The 15,782-nt window shown below is 56.8% G+C and overlaps 6 protein-coding genes across 6 annotated transcripts; 2 read left to right on the top strand and 4 right to left on the bottom strand.

Moving 5' to 3' along the window:
• Positions 1-232: 232 nt before the first annotated feature.
• On the top strand, positions 233-2,158 carry ColSpa_09230 (serine--tRNA ligase, mitochondrial; the record flags this gene model as incomplete). The annotated part of the gene is made up of 9 exons (XM_049275442.1): positions 233-353; positions 450-867; positions 929-1,060; positions 1,114-1,291; positions 1,339-1,481; positions 1,618-1,703; positions 1,754-1,812; positions 1,872-1,916; positions 1,982-2,158. 9 exons carry the CDS (start codon positions 233-235, stop codon positions 2,156-2,158), a joined length of 1,359 nt encoding a protein of 452 aa, XP_049131399.1.
• Positions 2,159-2,699: 541 nt separating this feature from the next.
• On the bottom strand, positions 2,700-6,778 carry ColSpa_09229 (mediator of replication checkpoint protein 1; the record flags this gene model as incomplete). The annotated part of the gene is made up of 2 exons (XM_049275441.1): positions 2,700-3,771; positions 3,822-6,778. 2 exons carry the CDS (start codon positions 6,776-6,778, stop codon positions 2,700-2,702), a joined length of 4,029 nt encoding a protein of 1,342 aa, XP_049131398.1.
• Positions 6,779-7,381: 603 nt separating this feature from the next.
• Positions 7,382-8,212, bottom strand: ColSpa_09228 (uncharacterized protein; the record flags this gene model as incomplete). Its single annotated transcript, XM_049275440.1, has 1 exon — positions 7,382-8,212. One exon carries the CDS (start codon positions 8,210-8,212, stop codon positions 7,382-7,384), a length of 831 nt encoding a protein of 276 aa, XP_049131397.1.
• Positions 8,213-8,424: 212 nt separating this feature from the next.
• Positions 8,425-9,072, bottom strand: ColSpa_09227 (uncharacterized protein; the record flags this gene model as incomplete). The annotated part of the gene is made up of 1 exon (XM_049275439.1): positions 8,425-9,072. One exon carries the CDS (start codon positions 9,070-9,072, stop codon positions 8,425-8,427), a length of 648 nt encoding a protein of 215 aa, XP_049131396.1.
• A 664-nt stretch (positions 9,073-9,736) lies between these two features.
• Positions 9,737-10,746, bottom strand: ColSpa_09226 (PI-PLC X domain-containing protein 1; the record flags this gene model as incomplete). Its single annotated transcript, XM_049275438.1, has 3 exons — positions 9,737-9,802; positions 9,890-10,203; positions 10,242-10,746. 3 exons carry the CDS (start codon positions 10,744-10,746, stop codon positions 9,737-9,739), a joined length of 885 nt encoding a protein of 294 aa, XP_049131395.1.
• A 4,127-nt stretch (positions 10,747-14,873) lies between these two features.
• Positions 14,874-15,782, top strand: ColSpa_09225 (uncharacterized protein; the record flags this gene model as incomplete). The annotated part of the gene is made up of 2 exons (XM_049275437.1): positions 14,874-14,988; positions 15,037-15,782. The coding sequence occupies 2 exons, from the start codon at positions 14,874-14,876 to the stop codon at positions 15,780-15,782; spliced, it is 861 nt and encodes a 286-aa protein (XP_049131394.1).

Below are 15,782 nucleotides of genomic sequence, written 5' to 3'. Positions count from 1 at the left end.
CCGCCCCCGCCAAACTACCCCACCACCCAGCATCGACAATTTACCACCGTCAAGTCGTCCGTGAGTCACCTTGAGATAGTCACGCCGAAACAGCTGCAATCTCTTCCCGCAGTCCCAAGGAACGAGTAAGAATCGGCCCTCGAGAGCCCGTGTCTGATCTCTCTTATTAACGTGTTCACTTTTCCGCAGCTCGCCCCGCCGATCGCCCCTCTGCCACCGAAAAACTACCACCATGCTCGACCTTCAAGATTTCATCAAGGAGCGCGGCGGCGACCCGGAGAAGATCCGTGACTCCCAGCGCCGTCGCCATGCGCCCGTCGAAATTGTCGACGAGGTAATCGCCCTGTGGGATGGTACGAACCCTCAATCGCCCTCCTAGCACCTCCTCCAGAGGTACCCCTTGGCGGGAACAATGTGGGCTAACAGCAGCCTCTGTCGAACCGAAACAGACCACCGCAAGACCCAGTACTCGGCGACGCAGATCGGCAGCGAGATCAACGCCGTGCAAAAGGAGATTGGCATGAAGAAGAAGAACAAGGAGAACGCCGACGAACTGCTGAAGAAGAAGGAGGACCTGCAGAAGCAGAAGAAGGACAAGGAGGACGAAGCGACTGCGAAGCTCGTCACTCTCACCGCAAAGGCCAAGAGCATTGGCAACTATGTCCACGAGTCCGTCCCCATCAGCGACAACGAGGACAACAACGTCACGGAGCGCGAGTGGAAGCCGGAGGCTGGACTTGGCGCCAAGACGGAACAGACGCTCTCCCACCACCAGATCGTCACCCGGCTGGCGGGCTACGACTCTGAGCGTGCGATCAAGCTTGTCGGCCACAGAGGCTATTGCTTGACCGGCTACGGACTCTTCCTGTATGTTGCCGGGTCACAAGAGCGTGGGAAAGGAGGTGGAATGCTGACAAGTCACGAACAGCAACCAGGCGCTTATCAACTATGGTCTTGAGTTCCTCTTCAACAAGGGCTACACGCCCAATCAGCCCCCCTTCTTCATGAACCGCAACCAGATGGCCAAGACTGCCCAGCTTGAGCAGTTTGACGAAGAGCTGTAAGGAAAACCACAAGCTCGGCTCTCGTATATTGTATTCTGACATACTCTAGGTACAAGGTGACGGGCGACGGCGAGGAGAAGTACCTCATCGCCACCAGCGAGCAGCCTCTCTCCGCCCTGCACAGCGAGGAGTGGATCCAGGGTGGCCAGTTGCCCATCAAGTACGCCGGTTACAGCACGTGCTTCCGCAAGGAGGCCGGCAAGCAGTACGTTAATATCATCTGCCTGGTATGTGCGAATGTGTGAGGCTAATGAGATGTCAAACCAGCGGCAAGGAGGCCTGGGGCCTGTTCCGTGTACACCAGTTCGAGAAGATTGAGCAGTTCATCTTCTGCAAGCCAGAGGACAGCTGGAAGCACTTTGACGAGATGATTGCCGCCTCTGAGGAGTTCTACCAGAGCTTGGGTTTGCCCTACCGGTGAGTGACTACGGATTCAAGTAACGGTACCTATTGACTGACTGTGTGATATTAGGGTCGTCTCCATTGTCTCTGGAGCTTTGTAAGTGGACAACAATGCAACAGAACCCTAGTAGGAAACCACTAACATGCCTAGGAACAATGCCGCCGCCAAGAAGTACGACTTGGAGGCTTGGTTCCCGTTCCAGCAGGAGTACAAGGAGCTCGTCTCTTGCTCCAACTGTGATTACAATCTTTCCGCGACTGATGCCATCGCATACTGACGAAAGCAGGCACCGACTACCAGACCCGCGAGCTCGAGGTTCGCTACGGTGTCAAGAAGGCCAAGGAGGTAAGTCCTTCTCCCGTTACCTCATCAACCGAGTTTGAGAACTAACCTGCTGCTTCAAGGCCCCTGGTGGTGGACGCAAGGAGTACGTCCACGCTCTCAACGCTGTAAGTCCCACCTTTCACCCCTCTCCTCTGGAGACCCGAGCGAAAGCTGACAACCGGCCCCAAAGACCCTCTGCGCCACCGAGCGCACCCTCTGCTGCATCCTGGAGAACTACCAGACGCCCGACGGCTTCAAGGTCCCCGAGGTGCTGCGCAAGTACATCCCCGGCCAGCCCGAGTTCCTGCCCTACGTCGCCGAGCTCCCCAAGGAGATCACCGTCGTCGCCGGCCAGAAGAAGAAATAAACCACGCGTTCGTCGTCGAATTCTGACTCGGCATTGGGGGTTCGTGGATGATTGACAGAGGGGTCTAGCATTGAGTGTGGAGTCATGCTTGGCTCGGTCTGACGGGAACGATTTGGGGAAAGACTGAGTGGCGAGGAGCTAAGAGATACACATAACCTTGAGTTGCTTTACGGAGATTGTCGTGGCGGTGGATGTACGGATAGAGTAGCAACGCTATCAGGAAAAAAAAGTTGTTCATGCCTCTCAACCTCGCGTTGATGATATGCCGCTCGGTACTACTGCTCAGGGGCCTCAGCACAACAGTCACATGTCATTGTTCACTCAAGTGTCTCGATGGGAATGCAGACAACGTGCAGAATCATCAGGCTCGATTGCTTGGAAGCAGGACTCTACCCTGCCCATGACGCCGGAAACACACCAGACCCATCCTACCAAAACTCCATCCATGCCCAACTCCAAACCACAGCCGATATCTTTTTACCCAGACCCTTCATATACCCATCATGCTAGCAAATCGACCCTTACAACCAGCTCCGCTTCCTTACTCGAACTTGCCCGCTCCAAAGAGGCCATTGACAGCCTGGTGCCGCCTCTCGGCGCCCTTCCACTTCCTTGCCTCCCTGCGCTTCTCGTTCTCCTGGATCGCCGCGCGGCGCTCATTCTCCCTCGCGAGCGCGCTGACGCCGGACCGCTTGCTCGCGTTCTTTTTGATCTTACCGTCGTCGCCGAACCCGCCGCCGCCGCCGCCGCCGCCGCGGGCGGAAAAGGCCGACGGCGCAGCGCCCGACCCGCCTGCGATGCTGCCTTGCGAGCTCAGGACCGACGAGTTTGTCGTCGCGCGGCGGAGCAGCGTCGGGGTCTTGAAGCTGCCGCCCGACGACGCAGACGCGGCGGCGTTGGGCATCGCGAAGGCGAGCGCCCCGGTTGTCGCCGACATTGTGGACGAGGACTGGCGTTTGAGGGTGAGCCGGTCGACGACCTGGTGGCGGGACCCTGTGCGGCGCGGGTTCTTGCCTGGGGAGCGGTTCTCCTTCTTGCTCCGTGATGAGGACGACGGGTGGACGTTGTCGTCGTCCGCCTCGCTGTCCGAGTTCGGGTCCGTGGCCGGAATGACCTCGTTAAAGTCCTCGAGCAGGCTCGAAACAGACTCGCGGATCTCGCCCAGGGTGGCAGGCCTCTTGCCGTCCTTGGTCCTGCGCATGTTGGCGGGTGGCCTGTTCGCCGCGTCGGCGGCGAGGGGCTGGCGCTGCGCCGTGGGCTGGCTGTCCGGCACCGTTTGCTGTTGCTGTCCTTGAGATTGAGAGTCTTCCATCTCCATCGGCTCGGGCGCGAAGTCGATGAAGTCCATCTCCTCGTCGCTGCCGCGGTCCTCGATGGTGCGGAGGAAAGCCTGGTTGCCGGGCTTCTCGGCGATCTTCTTGATGCGTTCGTCGGTGAAGAGGGCCTGTTGCATCTTCTGGAACTGACGACGCTTCATCCGTCTGCGGGCCTCACCACCGTCATCCGAGTCGGAGAGGTCGTAGTCGGCGCCGCGCTTGCGGCGGAGCATGCCCGTTGTGACATCGTGGAAGAGCTTGTCTACCATCTTTTCGTCGCTTGCGCGCTCACGCTCACTAGGGTTCATTAGTATGATAAGCTTGCAGGTAGATATCGGTTCACTTACGCGTAAAGAGCAGCGAGCTTACGCTCATCGTCAGCAGTCATGCCTCCCTCGTCGTCAATCATCTCCTTGACAGAGGCAACATCGTCATCGTCGCTGTCCTCGCCGTCTACGCCACCGAGGCCGGCATATTCGTCCTCGGACTCCTCGGCCTGCTCCTCAACCATCTCCTTGGCCTTGCTCTTCTTGCGGTTGTATTCTTCCGCCTTCTTGAGCTTCTTCTGCTTCTCAACAGCCTCCTTCATGACGTTGAAGGCAGTTGTCCTGAAACCGAACTCGTCCACCTCGGGGCTGGCTCTCGAGTCCTCCTTGTCCTCGTCATCCACGGCCGCGGCGGCGACGTCGATCTTGCGGCGCAGCTTGCCTCTGCGGACGAGAGGCGAGTCTTGTACCAAGTCAGCTTCCGCATCGTTGTCGAGAACCATGGTTTCAACAGTGGATACTGGAGGTTCAACGAAGCGTTGCTTCAAAGGCGTGTAGTCCTGCGGACCAGCGTCTTGAGTAGCGTCGATAGAGATCTGGGTAGACTCCTCGTCGCGCACTAGGCTGTCGAAAGCATGCACCTGGGACTGGGAGAAGTGAAGGTGCACGCCCTCCGCGGAATCCTGCTGTGTCTCGGCTCTCTGCGTGTCACCGCTCTGACTGTCGAGGATCAAGCTGTCTTGTTGAGTGAGACCGATCAAGTTGGAGTTGGGGAGACTATCAAAGTCCGGCATAGGCGACTGAGAGGGCACGGTGCCAGGAGCTGCTTGGCTGTCATCCATGGTGCCAGCAAAGATCTGGGTGAGGCCGAGCCCAGCAGCTCCCGTGACGGGAAGCCCAGGGATGAAGGTCTTCTTCGCAGAGCGCAGGACCGAGGTAGGAACAGCGGGCGACTTGGTATTGGGCGCAGTGGGCGAGCGCTGAGTCGCAGTCTTGGGTTTAGGCGTCGCCTCGACCCTGTCCTCGTCCTCGTCATCAGAAATGACCTGGCTCTTCTTCGACCGACGGATGTCTCGTGTGGGAAGGTTCAAGTCTTCTTCAGAGTCGTCCGCATCATCCTTCTCGGGAGCTTCGGCATCAGCTTCAGGGTGCTCCGAGCCGCTGTCGTCGGCTTCGTTGTCGAATAGAGCGACACCTTCGACCTCCGCGTCAGAAACGTCTTCATCATCAGCCTCTTCGTCTTCAGAACCAGAGAGCTCGACTTCAACCATTGCACCTCCTTCCGCCTCCTCGTCGGAGGCCTCGTACTCCTCATCGTCACTGTCATCCCAGGCGTCGAGCTCGCCGTTCTTCCTCTTCTCCTTCTTTTCTTTCTTGGCGGCTTCACGCTCACGCTCCATAATCTCCTCGGCCTCTCTCCTGGCTCGGGTGACGATGTCCTCGACCTCCTGCATCTCACGCTCGCGCTCCTCTGCAGTCTGAACAACAATGCCCTTCGACTTGAGGTACTCCAGACGCTTCTCGCGCTCCATCTTGGCTTGCTGGCGCGCCCGCTGCTGTAAGTTGAGTTGCAACTGAGCAACCGTGATGGTTGGCTTCTCATACTTTCGCTTCCTCTCCTTGTTGGGCGAACCAACTTGGGCGAGACGGCGCAGGGCGTGAAGAGAGTTGGATTCCTTGGCCTTGTTTTCGGGGATTCTGCTGAACACGGCGTCGAGTTTGCTCTTCTTCCCAACAGAGATTTCTAGGTCATCATCGTCGAGGTCGATAACTGCGTGGTTTGCTGAAATGGTAGGCAGCTTGATACGGACATGGCGTTTAGGCTTGATCTCCTTGGCCGAGGTCTTTAGAGGAGACGCAACCGCCTTGCCCTTGCCCTTGTCGAGTCTCCGCGATGCCTCGAAGACATCGTCAAGCGAGATCTCATCGTTATCAGAAGTGGTAGGCGGTGGCATAACTGTTGTAGTTTGCTGAACCTTGGCAGGAGACGCCGTCTTGGCGACGGGTGGAGAGCTGGGTGGTGTCTCAGGGTCTTTCATCTCGGCATCCGTCTGGTGAGCCGAGACTGGCGTAGTCGGACGGCTCGAGCTCGAAAGCTTGGGGTCGGACTTTGCCTGGGCTCCAAAGTTGAAGCGCTGGAGGAAATCCGCCTTGGTAAACTTCTTCCTCGTCTTGGCCTCGTGGGCAAGCTGCATGTTACGCGCCATGCGCTGCGTCTCGCGCTGCATCTCCGCAACAGCCTTCTTGCCGGCCCTCCTCGCCGGCCTTACGGCTTGGCTGAGCTTCCTACCGCCCTCATCGTCAGTGATGTCGGAGACGTTACCGGCGTCCTCGTCGTCGTCAAAGAGATCGACGTTGGTGGTCTGCTGACGCTCCATGCGCTCGGCACGCTTCTTCTCCTCCTCCGCCTCGCGGGCCAGTCTCTCTTGTCGCTTGCGCTCAACGAGCGCCTGGAACCTCGCGCTCTTGGTCAACGAGGGGAGCGACGCGTCAGAGTCGGAGCCGTCGTCGGCTGTTAATGGGTTGATAGACTTGATAGGCGATTGGCGGTCCGGAGACACGAAGAGTCCGGGACTCGACTGCGCCACGGGGTTCTGGGTTGGTGGTGGTGTGGTCTCTCTAGCTTGCTTCCTTTGCAGTCTTCGCGGCGCGACAGGAATGTCGTCTTCGTCTTCTGCATCTCCCATGGTTGTGTCCTCTGCGTCTTCATCGTCATAGTCGCCAGCGGATCCCAGTCGCTTCTGGATACGGTCGAGAAAGGTTTCGGGCTCATCGTCTGAACCTGTTGTTCGGGTGCCGCCTTGCAGCTGGGCAGCGAGGCGTCCTCTGGGGCGGTAGACGACTTCTTCTTCCGAGTCGCTGTCCTGGGTACGTGTCGGAGGTGATATGCTCTTACGGGTGGTCTGCTTTGGCTCGTCGTCCTCGGAGCTGGTGTCGATGGCGGCCAAACGGGCCTCAATTCGTGACTTTGGTGACAGAAGCATCTCCGGCGCCGGGCTTGCGCTGGGTGAGCGCGACGCAGGCTTCTCTGAAGCCATTGTGGGTTGGTATTAAGGAGAACGGGTACAATGATGGGTATCAAAACAAAAAAAAGACTAGAAAGGACGTGTCCAAAGTTAATAGCACCTGAGAGTACTGATACTGCGTGGAGGATGTTGTGGTAGAGTTAAGTGGTGGGTGGTGGAGTGCATGTTCATTAAGAGCTCTTTGACGCGTCCTGGCGACGCGACGTGTTGGTGTACAAGTGCTGCGGGACCGGAGCTTATCGCGTACCGCGGCGCCACTAAACACGCCGATAAGCAGCACTTAACTCACGCGGACCCACACCGAAGCTCTTATCGGCATAGCTCCTAGCTTCAGCGCACTTACAAGTCACTATGAACGTTGTCTATGAGTGTGACGCAACGGGTGGAGGACTGTACTCTCATTGAGGTCCACGACGTTTAATATAGCACTGTGCATCTTCACGTCTATCACCAAATTAAATGTATCATTAGTCTATATCTTTTTACTTTCTTCTATAATTATAGGTATTTCAAGGAAGAGAAACGCCGAAACTATGAGTGCCTCATTTGGCAATGTGTCAGCACGTCCGCGTCTTACGTCCTGACACACGATGCACAGTTCTTAATTTTGTATTGCTAATCTGCTTGCAACCCAGATATTTTCTTCTTAGTGTCATGCCGCTTTAAGCGATCTAACCTCTCGTTAACCGACTTGTTAAACGTAACCACTGACCACGCCCTGCCGTCGTCATTATACCCAAAATCCAGCACGTAGTACCCCAGCAACACTACCAGAATCAACGGCGCCGACGTGACGAAATAAATCCAGAAGTACTCTCCTCCCGGGCCGTACGGTATTTCCATCCCAAACAGCGAGCTCGTGTACGCCAGGGGGATGAATACCAGCCCCAGCAGCGTCACCGCCTTGGTGCTTTTCGCCTCGCGGATGCTCCGTTGCTGCTCCTTGTACGCCTGTCTGTTCCCCGTGATGCTCGCAAGCCCCGTCACCGCGGCGTTGAGGGTTTCTGTGCGGTGCCGCAGCTCCCGGAAACGGAGGTAGAGGAATTGAAAGTCGGCCGTACAATCCTGCCATGCAATGTTTTCTGCCGTCAGGGCGCCGGCCCGTGGCGGCGGCGTATTCACTGGGGCCGGCGACGCTGGGTGTGACAGAGGGATGCCGAGCTGGAGCATAATACCTTCGAGATCCTCGAGGTACTCTCCCGTCCGCCGCTCCCAGCCCTGCATGTCGCTCCAGAGGGCCTCGACCTTGTTCATCGGCATCTTGGCGAGATCCTGTTTGCGTGTGAGGCCGCGCTGCACTGCCGAGAGGGTCGCGCGCAGGTGTTCCGTCTGCTTGAGAAAGTGGGATGCGACAATCTTCTTGACGAAGACGTTGACGGATTCCGGTTCCGCAATGTCCACCAGCCGGGAATGGGTTTCGAGGTAGAATGAAAGATCGTCCAGCATCGATGTCCGCGGGGGCCGCAGTAGCGACCTTCTTTGGCGACGCGGATTTGCTCTTCCTCGGGGACGAAGTCGAGATAGCCGCCTTGATAAGGCCGAGGCTTGACGGGATACTCGAGTTTGTATTCATCTCCTGTACGGACACTTTTTACTGGGGGGTCACAGAGAACGAGGCCTAGAGATCGTTAGCGAGTAGTCAGAGATTCGGAACGGAGTTACTCACAGTCCCAACCGCCTCCTTCAGTTCTCCTCGACCACACACCGCATTTCCTCCTTACAACCCCCACGTTCAAGTAGTTCCCCATCTCATCAGGAGAGTTGTCCCACCTGAAGTCTCGAGAAACCCCAATGTGTCTTCCAGTAGCGGCGCACACCCAGCGGAAGCTCGTCGGCTTCCTATCGAAGGTCACGACCTCGTAGTACTTCATCTCCAAGTGCCCCCGGCTTTGGATGACCGAAGGCAGCTGCACGCCGTCACTCTCGCCCATCCAGTTGAGGTTATGCACGACCACGCGCTCGTGCTCCACAAAGAACGACGGGTGCAGCGAGAAGCGCTCGCCGAGCACGCCCGCAAAGCCGGGGCCGAGGCCTTCGACGACATAGATGCTCTGCCGACCGCGCAGTGAGGCCGTGTTGCGAAAGTGGGCGGCCAGACTGGCCGGCTCATCGAAGTCTGCCGTCCTTGCGAAGGTGCCGTTTTCGAGGCTGAGCTTGACAACTCTGACGCCGTCGTCTGTGAAGGGAATGCGCTGGATTTGCGCCTTTGGGTCGCGCTGCCGCAGTCGAGGATCGGAGAAGCAGAGAGACCGAACAAAGTCTTCATAATCACCGGCCGCGAGCCATGCGCCGCCGTCTTTCTCCATGGCAGCAAAATAAGGCGTTCAACGCAGGTAAGGCGCGTAACGGGTTTATGGGGTACCAGATACGCCAAATGCCGGGAACGGAATGATAAGACGGCGGAACGAGACCCTTCAACGAGCCGCTGTCACGAGTTTCGAGCCATGACTATATATCCAAATGACGAGGAATGAACACGCACACGGCGATCGTGAACGCGTAAGGAAGTGGGAGCAGCGATGGCAGAAGCAGAGCTGAGAGCAGGCTGCCGTGAAATGGTTTGGTATTATGGGTGGTGGCTGAAAGTGGATGGGAGTTGCGGCCATTCCATCCCACCCCGGTCCACCGTCAGCCAACGCCAGAACCCCTTCCTTGCCCGTTTGGGACACCGATGAGTGGCTTCGCTCACGCCTAATCTCCTGGCCACTCGGGAGTTCCCTTACTTTACGCGAACGTCGTGTTCCTGCTCGCCCTGCGAATCGTCCCCAGATCCTTTCAGCGCGATTTCCTCGCATCGGACATGGGCGATCTGCGGCAGCAGATATGCCCAGGTGACTGACCACGCACTCGCCCTCCGCCTGCCTGGGTGTCGCTGATGCCTTCCTCTCTTATCTTTACCGAGCAAGCCTCTCTATTTTTGAGACAAATGCGCCGCACTCCTGCCGCATTCCATGCATGGAAGGCCGCTTCTCAAGCGTTATATTGGCTCTGTGCCTTTATCGCCTCGCCAATATTGATCCAGTCAAACTTTTGCCCCTTGGTCAGCCCTCCCAAGCAACGCAAACAATGACTACCCGAGCTGACACGGCCGCCAGCTCGGTGTTCGAAAAGGGGTCGACTTACCAGAAGGACGTTCGGTGTTCGTCCCCACATCCCTCTGCATAAATTTACCTGCTTGTCGATGGACTGCAGCGAGTTCGTTTTCGGTGCATTCAATTGATCTGGGATCGTGATACCTGCAAATAACTCAACGTCGAGGAAATGATTGACGAGGTACATGTAGCCGTTCGGGTTGGCACCCTGCGGCCGGTTGATGGTGCAATTAGGGAAATCCGCGTTCGTCTCGCCGAATGGAGTCTCCCAGTAGTACTGGAACTCGTCGAGGATATAGTCCACCTTGCTCGTGTCGGAGTGATAGTCTGTCGCTGTCAGCCCGCCTACCGATGAGTCTTAGTGGCCCGGGAACAAAAATTACCCATAAAAATGACCAGCCGGGTGCCGTCGTCGATGAGCTTCTGAAGCGTCGGCCACTGGTCCATGGCCACCTTCTCCTTGGGCCTGAAGACGTACTTCTCCAGACCCGTGTCCTTGAACGTGTCGCCGAACTGCGTGATAGGCAGCGCATCGATGTTGGTGAGAAGCAGGGTGACCACATCCTGTGGGTGAGCCTCCATCCAAGTAGTGATCTCCCCGAGATATTTGGACAGTGGTCCTGAGTCCAGCAAGATGCAGGTTGTATGGCACATCTGGATCTGGCCGTCTTTATTCTGGGTCTGGGCCTGGAGAAACCGCACGCCCAGGTTGAGCTGGTCCGTCACCGATATATATTGGTTATGGGCCGGCGTGATGCCGACAAAGGCACTGTTGTGGGACCCAACGAAAGTCACGTCCGAATACTTCTTCCCGCAGAGGGCATCGTTTCCGTTGCAGGCGGCGGCGGCAATGCCCGCGAACACGGGCAAAAAGCGAGCGGCGCGCATCGTGAGGAGGAAGAGTCAGGGGTAATGATACGGGAGGCATGGAGATCATCTTTTGACGCGCGCAGCTACAAGAGCATCTATATAACTTGGTTCTGTGGAAATCGCCAAGTCTTCGGCCGTCAGGGACTTTTTGATATATTGAGAGTGACATCTCGGACGAACTGGCGAATCAGATGCTCTATCGAGCCAGAGCCGTCGCTTTGGGTGAGATGGTTGGGTAGCCCCCATCCCAATGTTGGCAATGTCCGTTGGTCTCGAGCCGAATGACCCTTTGCAATGGAACCATCCGACATGTGAGCGATGATGACCAAGACACGTTTTCTCCGTGTGTAGTGCCACTGGGGCGAGGTCTCGTGGCTGGATACTTAGGACTACGGCGTATCCTGACATCTCGGACAGGTGGGAATAAGACGAAAAAGGCAACTCTAGTAGACATGACATGCCTGTCCAGACTGGCGGCCTTGCCACACCCGCCACGTCGGGAGGTTCTCTCAGCAGCAACAGCTGCAGTACACTTGTTGATGCATGACAAAACGGCTCAGCTTCTCCTCATCGCGTGAATAAGCATGCTGAAGAGGGGAGTGGAGAGTTAGAAGACGAGTTATGGACATCTGGCGCCGGGATGTGGTACTGCTTGGCATGCCGGATCCTCGTCGGCTTTCCCTCGAGCAACAGTGATAGGTCTCCTCGACCATATTAGGCGCGACTATCCCATGCGCCACACTTGAGGCTGTCAGAGGACGGTGAAGAGAGAGGGGTCGGGTTGGTTGTGAGGTGAAGAAACGTGGGAGTGGCTGCCACTCGAGTTGCTAGGTGAAACAAAGACGTTGGCGAATGACCGTCGCATAAGGGCGTTGGCAGTTTGTGGCAGTCATCAGGAACCGGCAGATGCAGAGGGCGTGGAGCGCACTAGAGGCGCTTAGTCGCAGCGGCCCTCCAGTAGTCGCTCAGGGGACGAGACTTGGCTCGGCAGCTGGCAGGCACGTTTGCCGATTTCATTGGTCGGGCACCACCTGCAGCCTGCAGCTGGACGCATTTGCTCCTGCCTCTTTCAGACATTGGAACCAAACATGATCTTGCAAGAAACACAACGTCACGAGGGTTGGAGGGACCTATTGCACTACAACCCTCAATCACGACGATTCTTGGCCATTGTTGCCGTGTCGCTTGGTTTCGAACGAACTGGATTTTCGGATCCGGTCGATCTTTACTTCCTCATCTACTTGGGTTTGCAACAAGTGCCTCTGCAGCAGTCTATCCTCGCTTCATCCCTCCAACCCGCGACTACACCAGACCACCTTGGCTGTCACGACTCTGTCCCATATGGACACGACTCACTGGCTGAATTTGCATTCTGGAGACCGATATTAAGCAATGCGATCTTGACAGGAACGTCTTATTCAGCGCCCAGATGCTAGGAGTCTGTGCCCTTTCACCAACGCCCCAACTCATAACTGACCACGCCCATATCTCCCCAAAACAAAATGTTACTAAGCGGTGAATTTGTTCCGTGATCTTACGCTATATCGAGTTTTCCAGACTTCTTTATCTCTTTGGCCCGGAACTCATCCAGACACCTGGTGAGTCTTCGTTGGGCGTGTCAGGCCACCGTCGGAACTGTATCGCAGTTGACGCCCATCGTCCTTTCAATGCACATAGTTCCGTCCTGCCCTGGGAATCCAGGGCGCAGCAACTCGTTTCCTTCGGACGAAAAGTCATCGCAAGCAACGTTGCGAGTTAAACCTCAGATCATCACGGCGATACCCCAGCAACGGCTGAAATGCGCTCGTCATCTTGCTGACGTTGTGACAAGCGCACCGCCCTCTACCTACGATGCAATCAGATGGATGCGGAGCTTTATGCAGCTGATCTCTCTTCACAACGGCCACACAGAGTGACAAATCTCTGCCTCACGCCTGGGATGTGTGTTCGGTCTTTGCATAGAGAGCATTTGGGCGGGATAACCTGATCACCATCGACCGTAGCGAACCCGCACGTTTGGTTCGCTTGCTTGCAGCTCTACTGGCCGTTTTGGGTGAACGATCTAACCTTGCATCTTCATGCTGCGAATAGTGGGATATCTAGCCTCTTGAACTCGCCCCTCGAAGACAAGGTCCAGCCAGTGAGAACCATAAGGTGACATCATCTGCTCTCGCCTAGCTCTGGGTTCGGGTTCGTAAGCATCAACGTCTGACCTGTTGATCTGCGAAGAAAAGCCGTCTTTCTACCGACACCGAGCGCGAGGAAGCTAAAAAAGACAGCAAATCCTCGTATCCTGATGGGCGTGCAATTATGACAAATTCATGAGACAACGAGATCGGACAACCCTTGACCAAGTCACCAGCTAGGGATCTCCCAAACAAACAAACTCAGATCTCGACCCATGGATGCTGCAGAATTCTCACCTGTGTCGCGGAGAGGGAGCTCAGTGGCCTGCACAGGCCTCAGAGCAAGCATATCCGACGATCAACCTCGTCCTGATTTGGTTATGCTTGCTTTCTCTAGCGGACTCGCCGGGAGATCCCCCTCATTCCTCGTCTACCCACCTTCCCGGCGGATTTCCTTGTCGGTTGGGGCTGGGAAGGGGTAAACAACCGTGCGCGTGCTGACGAAACATGGGAAGTCCTCCGACGTCCGAGTTCGTGCATTCTTTGCCCAGGATTCCGCCAAGGGCTGTCAATCGCCTTGTCGAAGGCTTATTACAGCCCGACTCGAGACGACTTGCCGTTGCTGACTTTTTCCATCCCGCATGCTGCATTTGCCAAGATGTGTCAGCGGCGGCTGGCAATGTCACGTCGTCCGCGTCTTTTCGCGTCTTTTAACGACGTCTTCTAATGAAGGGTGGTATTGCTCTGAATCTCTTGTAATGAACCATTCGTAGCGACAAGGGTTTATCGCAAGGAGTGCCGCAGACGTTACTATGGAGAAAGGCGCCACCATCTAAGCATATCCGGCTTCTTTCCGAAAACCGATACTGGGGTGACAATCCTTCAGGACCCCTATGTATTCCCACGTTCTACGTACCTACCCAACGAACCCTCGGGTTCTAACGAGAGTCCGGCCTGTGGCAAGTCGACCTGTGTCGAGAGACCCGAAGGCCTTACCCAGGAGGGCATACCAAGGAGGGCATAGCTTTGCCGCTCTGCCGTGATCGGAGAGCGGAGAAATCAGGGGCACCCGTTTGCATTCCGTAGTTTCTGAAGACCAACGGAGATACGCCATTCACGAATCCGTGGTGTTTGCCCCGTCTCAACCTCGCGCAGAACCAGTCAGCCGCACGTTTGGCCCGAGTTCTCTGGCCCCCCAACCGACAATCTCATACGCCTCGTGTTTGAGGATCGACGTTATCCTGGTGTCGTTCTCAAATCTTTCATAGGCGGACATGGGATGGCCCCTGTTCTGTCCAGGAACGCTCCCGCCGCTAAACCTTGTTCAACAACATCGTCACCCTCATCGACGCCGAGCCCCAAACAACCGTGGATCCCGTTGGGCCTTACTCCTGAGAGAGCCCCGTCGCTCACCCACAACCGTGATTTGCCATGATCTACCAATCGGAGCTTGGATCACCATTAGCTTGTTCACGCATGATCCATACCCGCCGTCTTTGCCGAAGAAACTGCACCCAGGCTGACTCTAGGCGTGGCGTTTCCCTCACCTGGTCATCGCTCAGGACCCGCCGGCCCCTTCGAAACGGTGACAAACCAATCGCATCTTCGCAATGGTCGTCTGTACTGGCGCACACAACCTGCGTCGTCTAGCCGTCAGATCGATGCTTCAACTGATCTTTTGTGAGAATTCGGCTACAGGATGATTCACTCAGGGACACGGAACGGCCGCAATCCTTGAGGTTGGGAACTAGGCCCGTGGTTTGCCAAGACCCATCAGATGTCTTCCAGTATGATCGAAGACCTGTCATCCAGACTATCAACAACTTGTATAAGAATCACTTGCATGTCCGAACAAACTCTCATCTTCTTCCCTCTCATCAGCATCTCATCTTCTCTCCAGCCTTCTTTCATCTGCCATTCTTTCCGACACGAGCCAGGAGCTCCTCGACGGCCTTACACATCCTAATAATCTACAGCTTTGTTCAGATTCAACTTTCACCAATCTTTCCAACCGCCAAAATGAAGTACGGCTCTACCATCCTCCTCGCGGCTTTTGCTGCCACCAATGTCTTCGCCCACGGTGTCATCGACAGTGTCCAGGGTGCTAACGGCGTCACCCTTCCCGGTCTCTCTTGTTAGTCTCTCCGTCTCACTGGCTCGGAATCTCACTAACATAAGCCAGTGATCGATGGCACACCTCGCGACTGCGCTTCTCCCCGCTGCGGCTCCGAGGCCGACACCTCCATCATCCGTGACCGCGAGCTCGGCACCGACAGAGCCTCCGCACTCGGCCGTACCCAGGGCGGTGGTCCCGTTGACGCTGCTGCAATGGTTCAGACATTCATGAACGGCGCTGCTGGCAACACGACCGCAGCCAAGCAGGCCCGCGAGGTCCACGAGGCCATGATGGCTCGCCGCAACATCAACATCGCCGCTCGTCAGAACGGCGGGGGTCAGAAGACCGCCAAGGGCACCGTCGAGACTGGTGTCAAGGCTGCCACCGGCATGGCTGCCGGCCAGGGCATGCCCACGACCACTGACGACGGAACCATCAAGATGACCTTCCACCAGGTCAACCAGGATGGTGCCGGCCCCCTCACCGCTGACGTCGACGGCACCTCCGGCGGCACTGACCCCAGCGCCTTCAAGAAGGCCGAGGTCACCCAGAACGTCCCTGGTATTGGTATCGGCGGTCTCTCCGGCGCTTCCACTATGGACTTCAACGTCGCCGTCAAGATGCCCGCCGGCATGACCTGCGACGCAAACGTCGGTGGCGCCAGCAACGTCTGCGTCGCCCGCCTTCGCAACGCCGCCCTCGCCGGACCTTTCGGTGGATCCGTCGCCTTCACCCAGTCCGCGACCGCCCGCAAGCGCGCCGTTGAGTTCAAGCTCCGCAAGCGCACCGAGGCCCGCGCTTTCAAGGCCTAA

This window comes from Colletotrichum spaethianum (genome assembly GCF_022836535.1).
Source record: "Colletotrichum spaethianum MAFF 239500 DNA, contig27, whole genome shotgun sequence".
In the NCBI taxonomy this organism is placed as follows: domain Eukaryota; kingdom Fungi; phylum Ascomycota; class Sordariomycetes; order Glomerellales; family Glomerellaceae; genus Colletotrichum; species Colletotrichum spaethianum.
The sequence above is the reverse complement of the archived record's forward strand: the minus strand, read 5'-3'. Positions and strand labels throughout refer to the sequence as shown.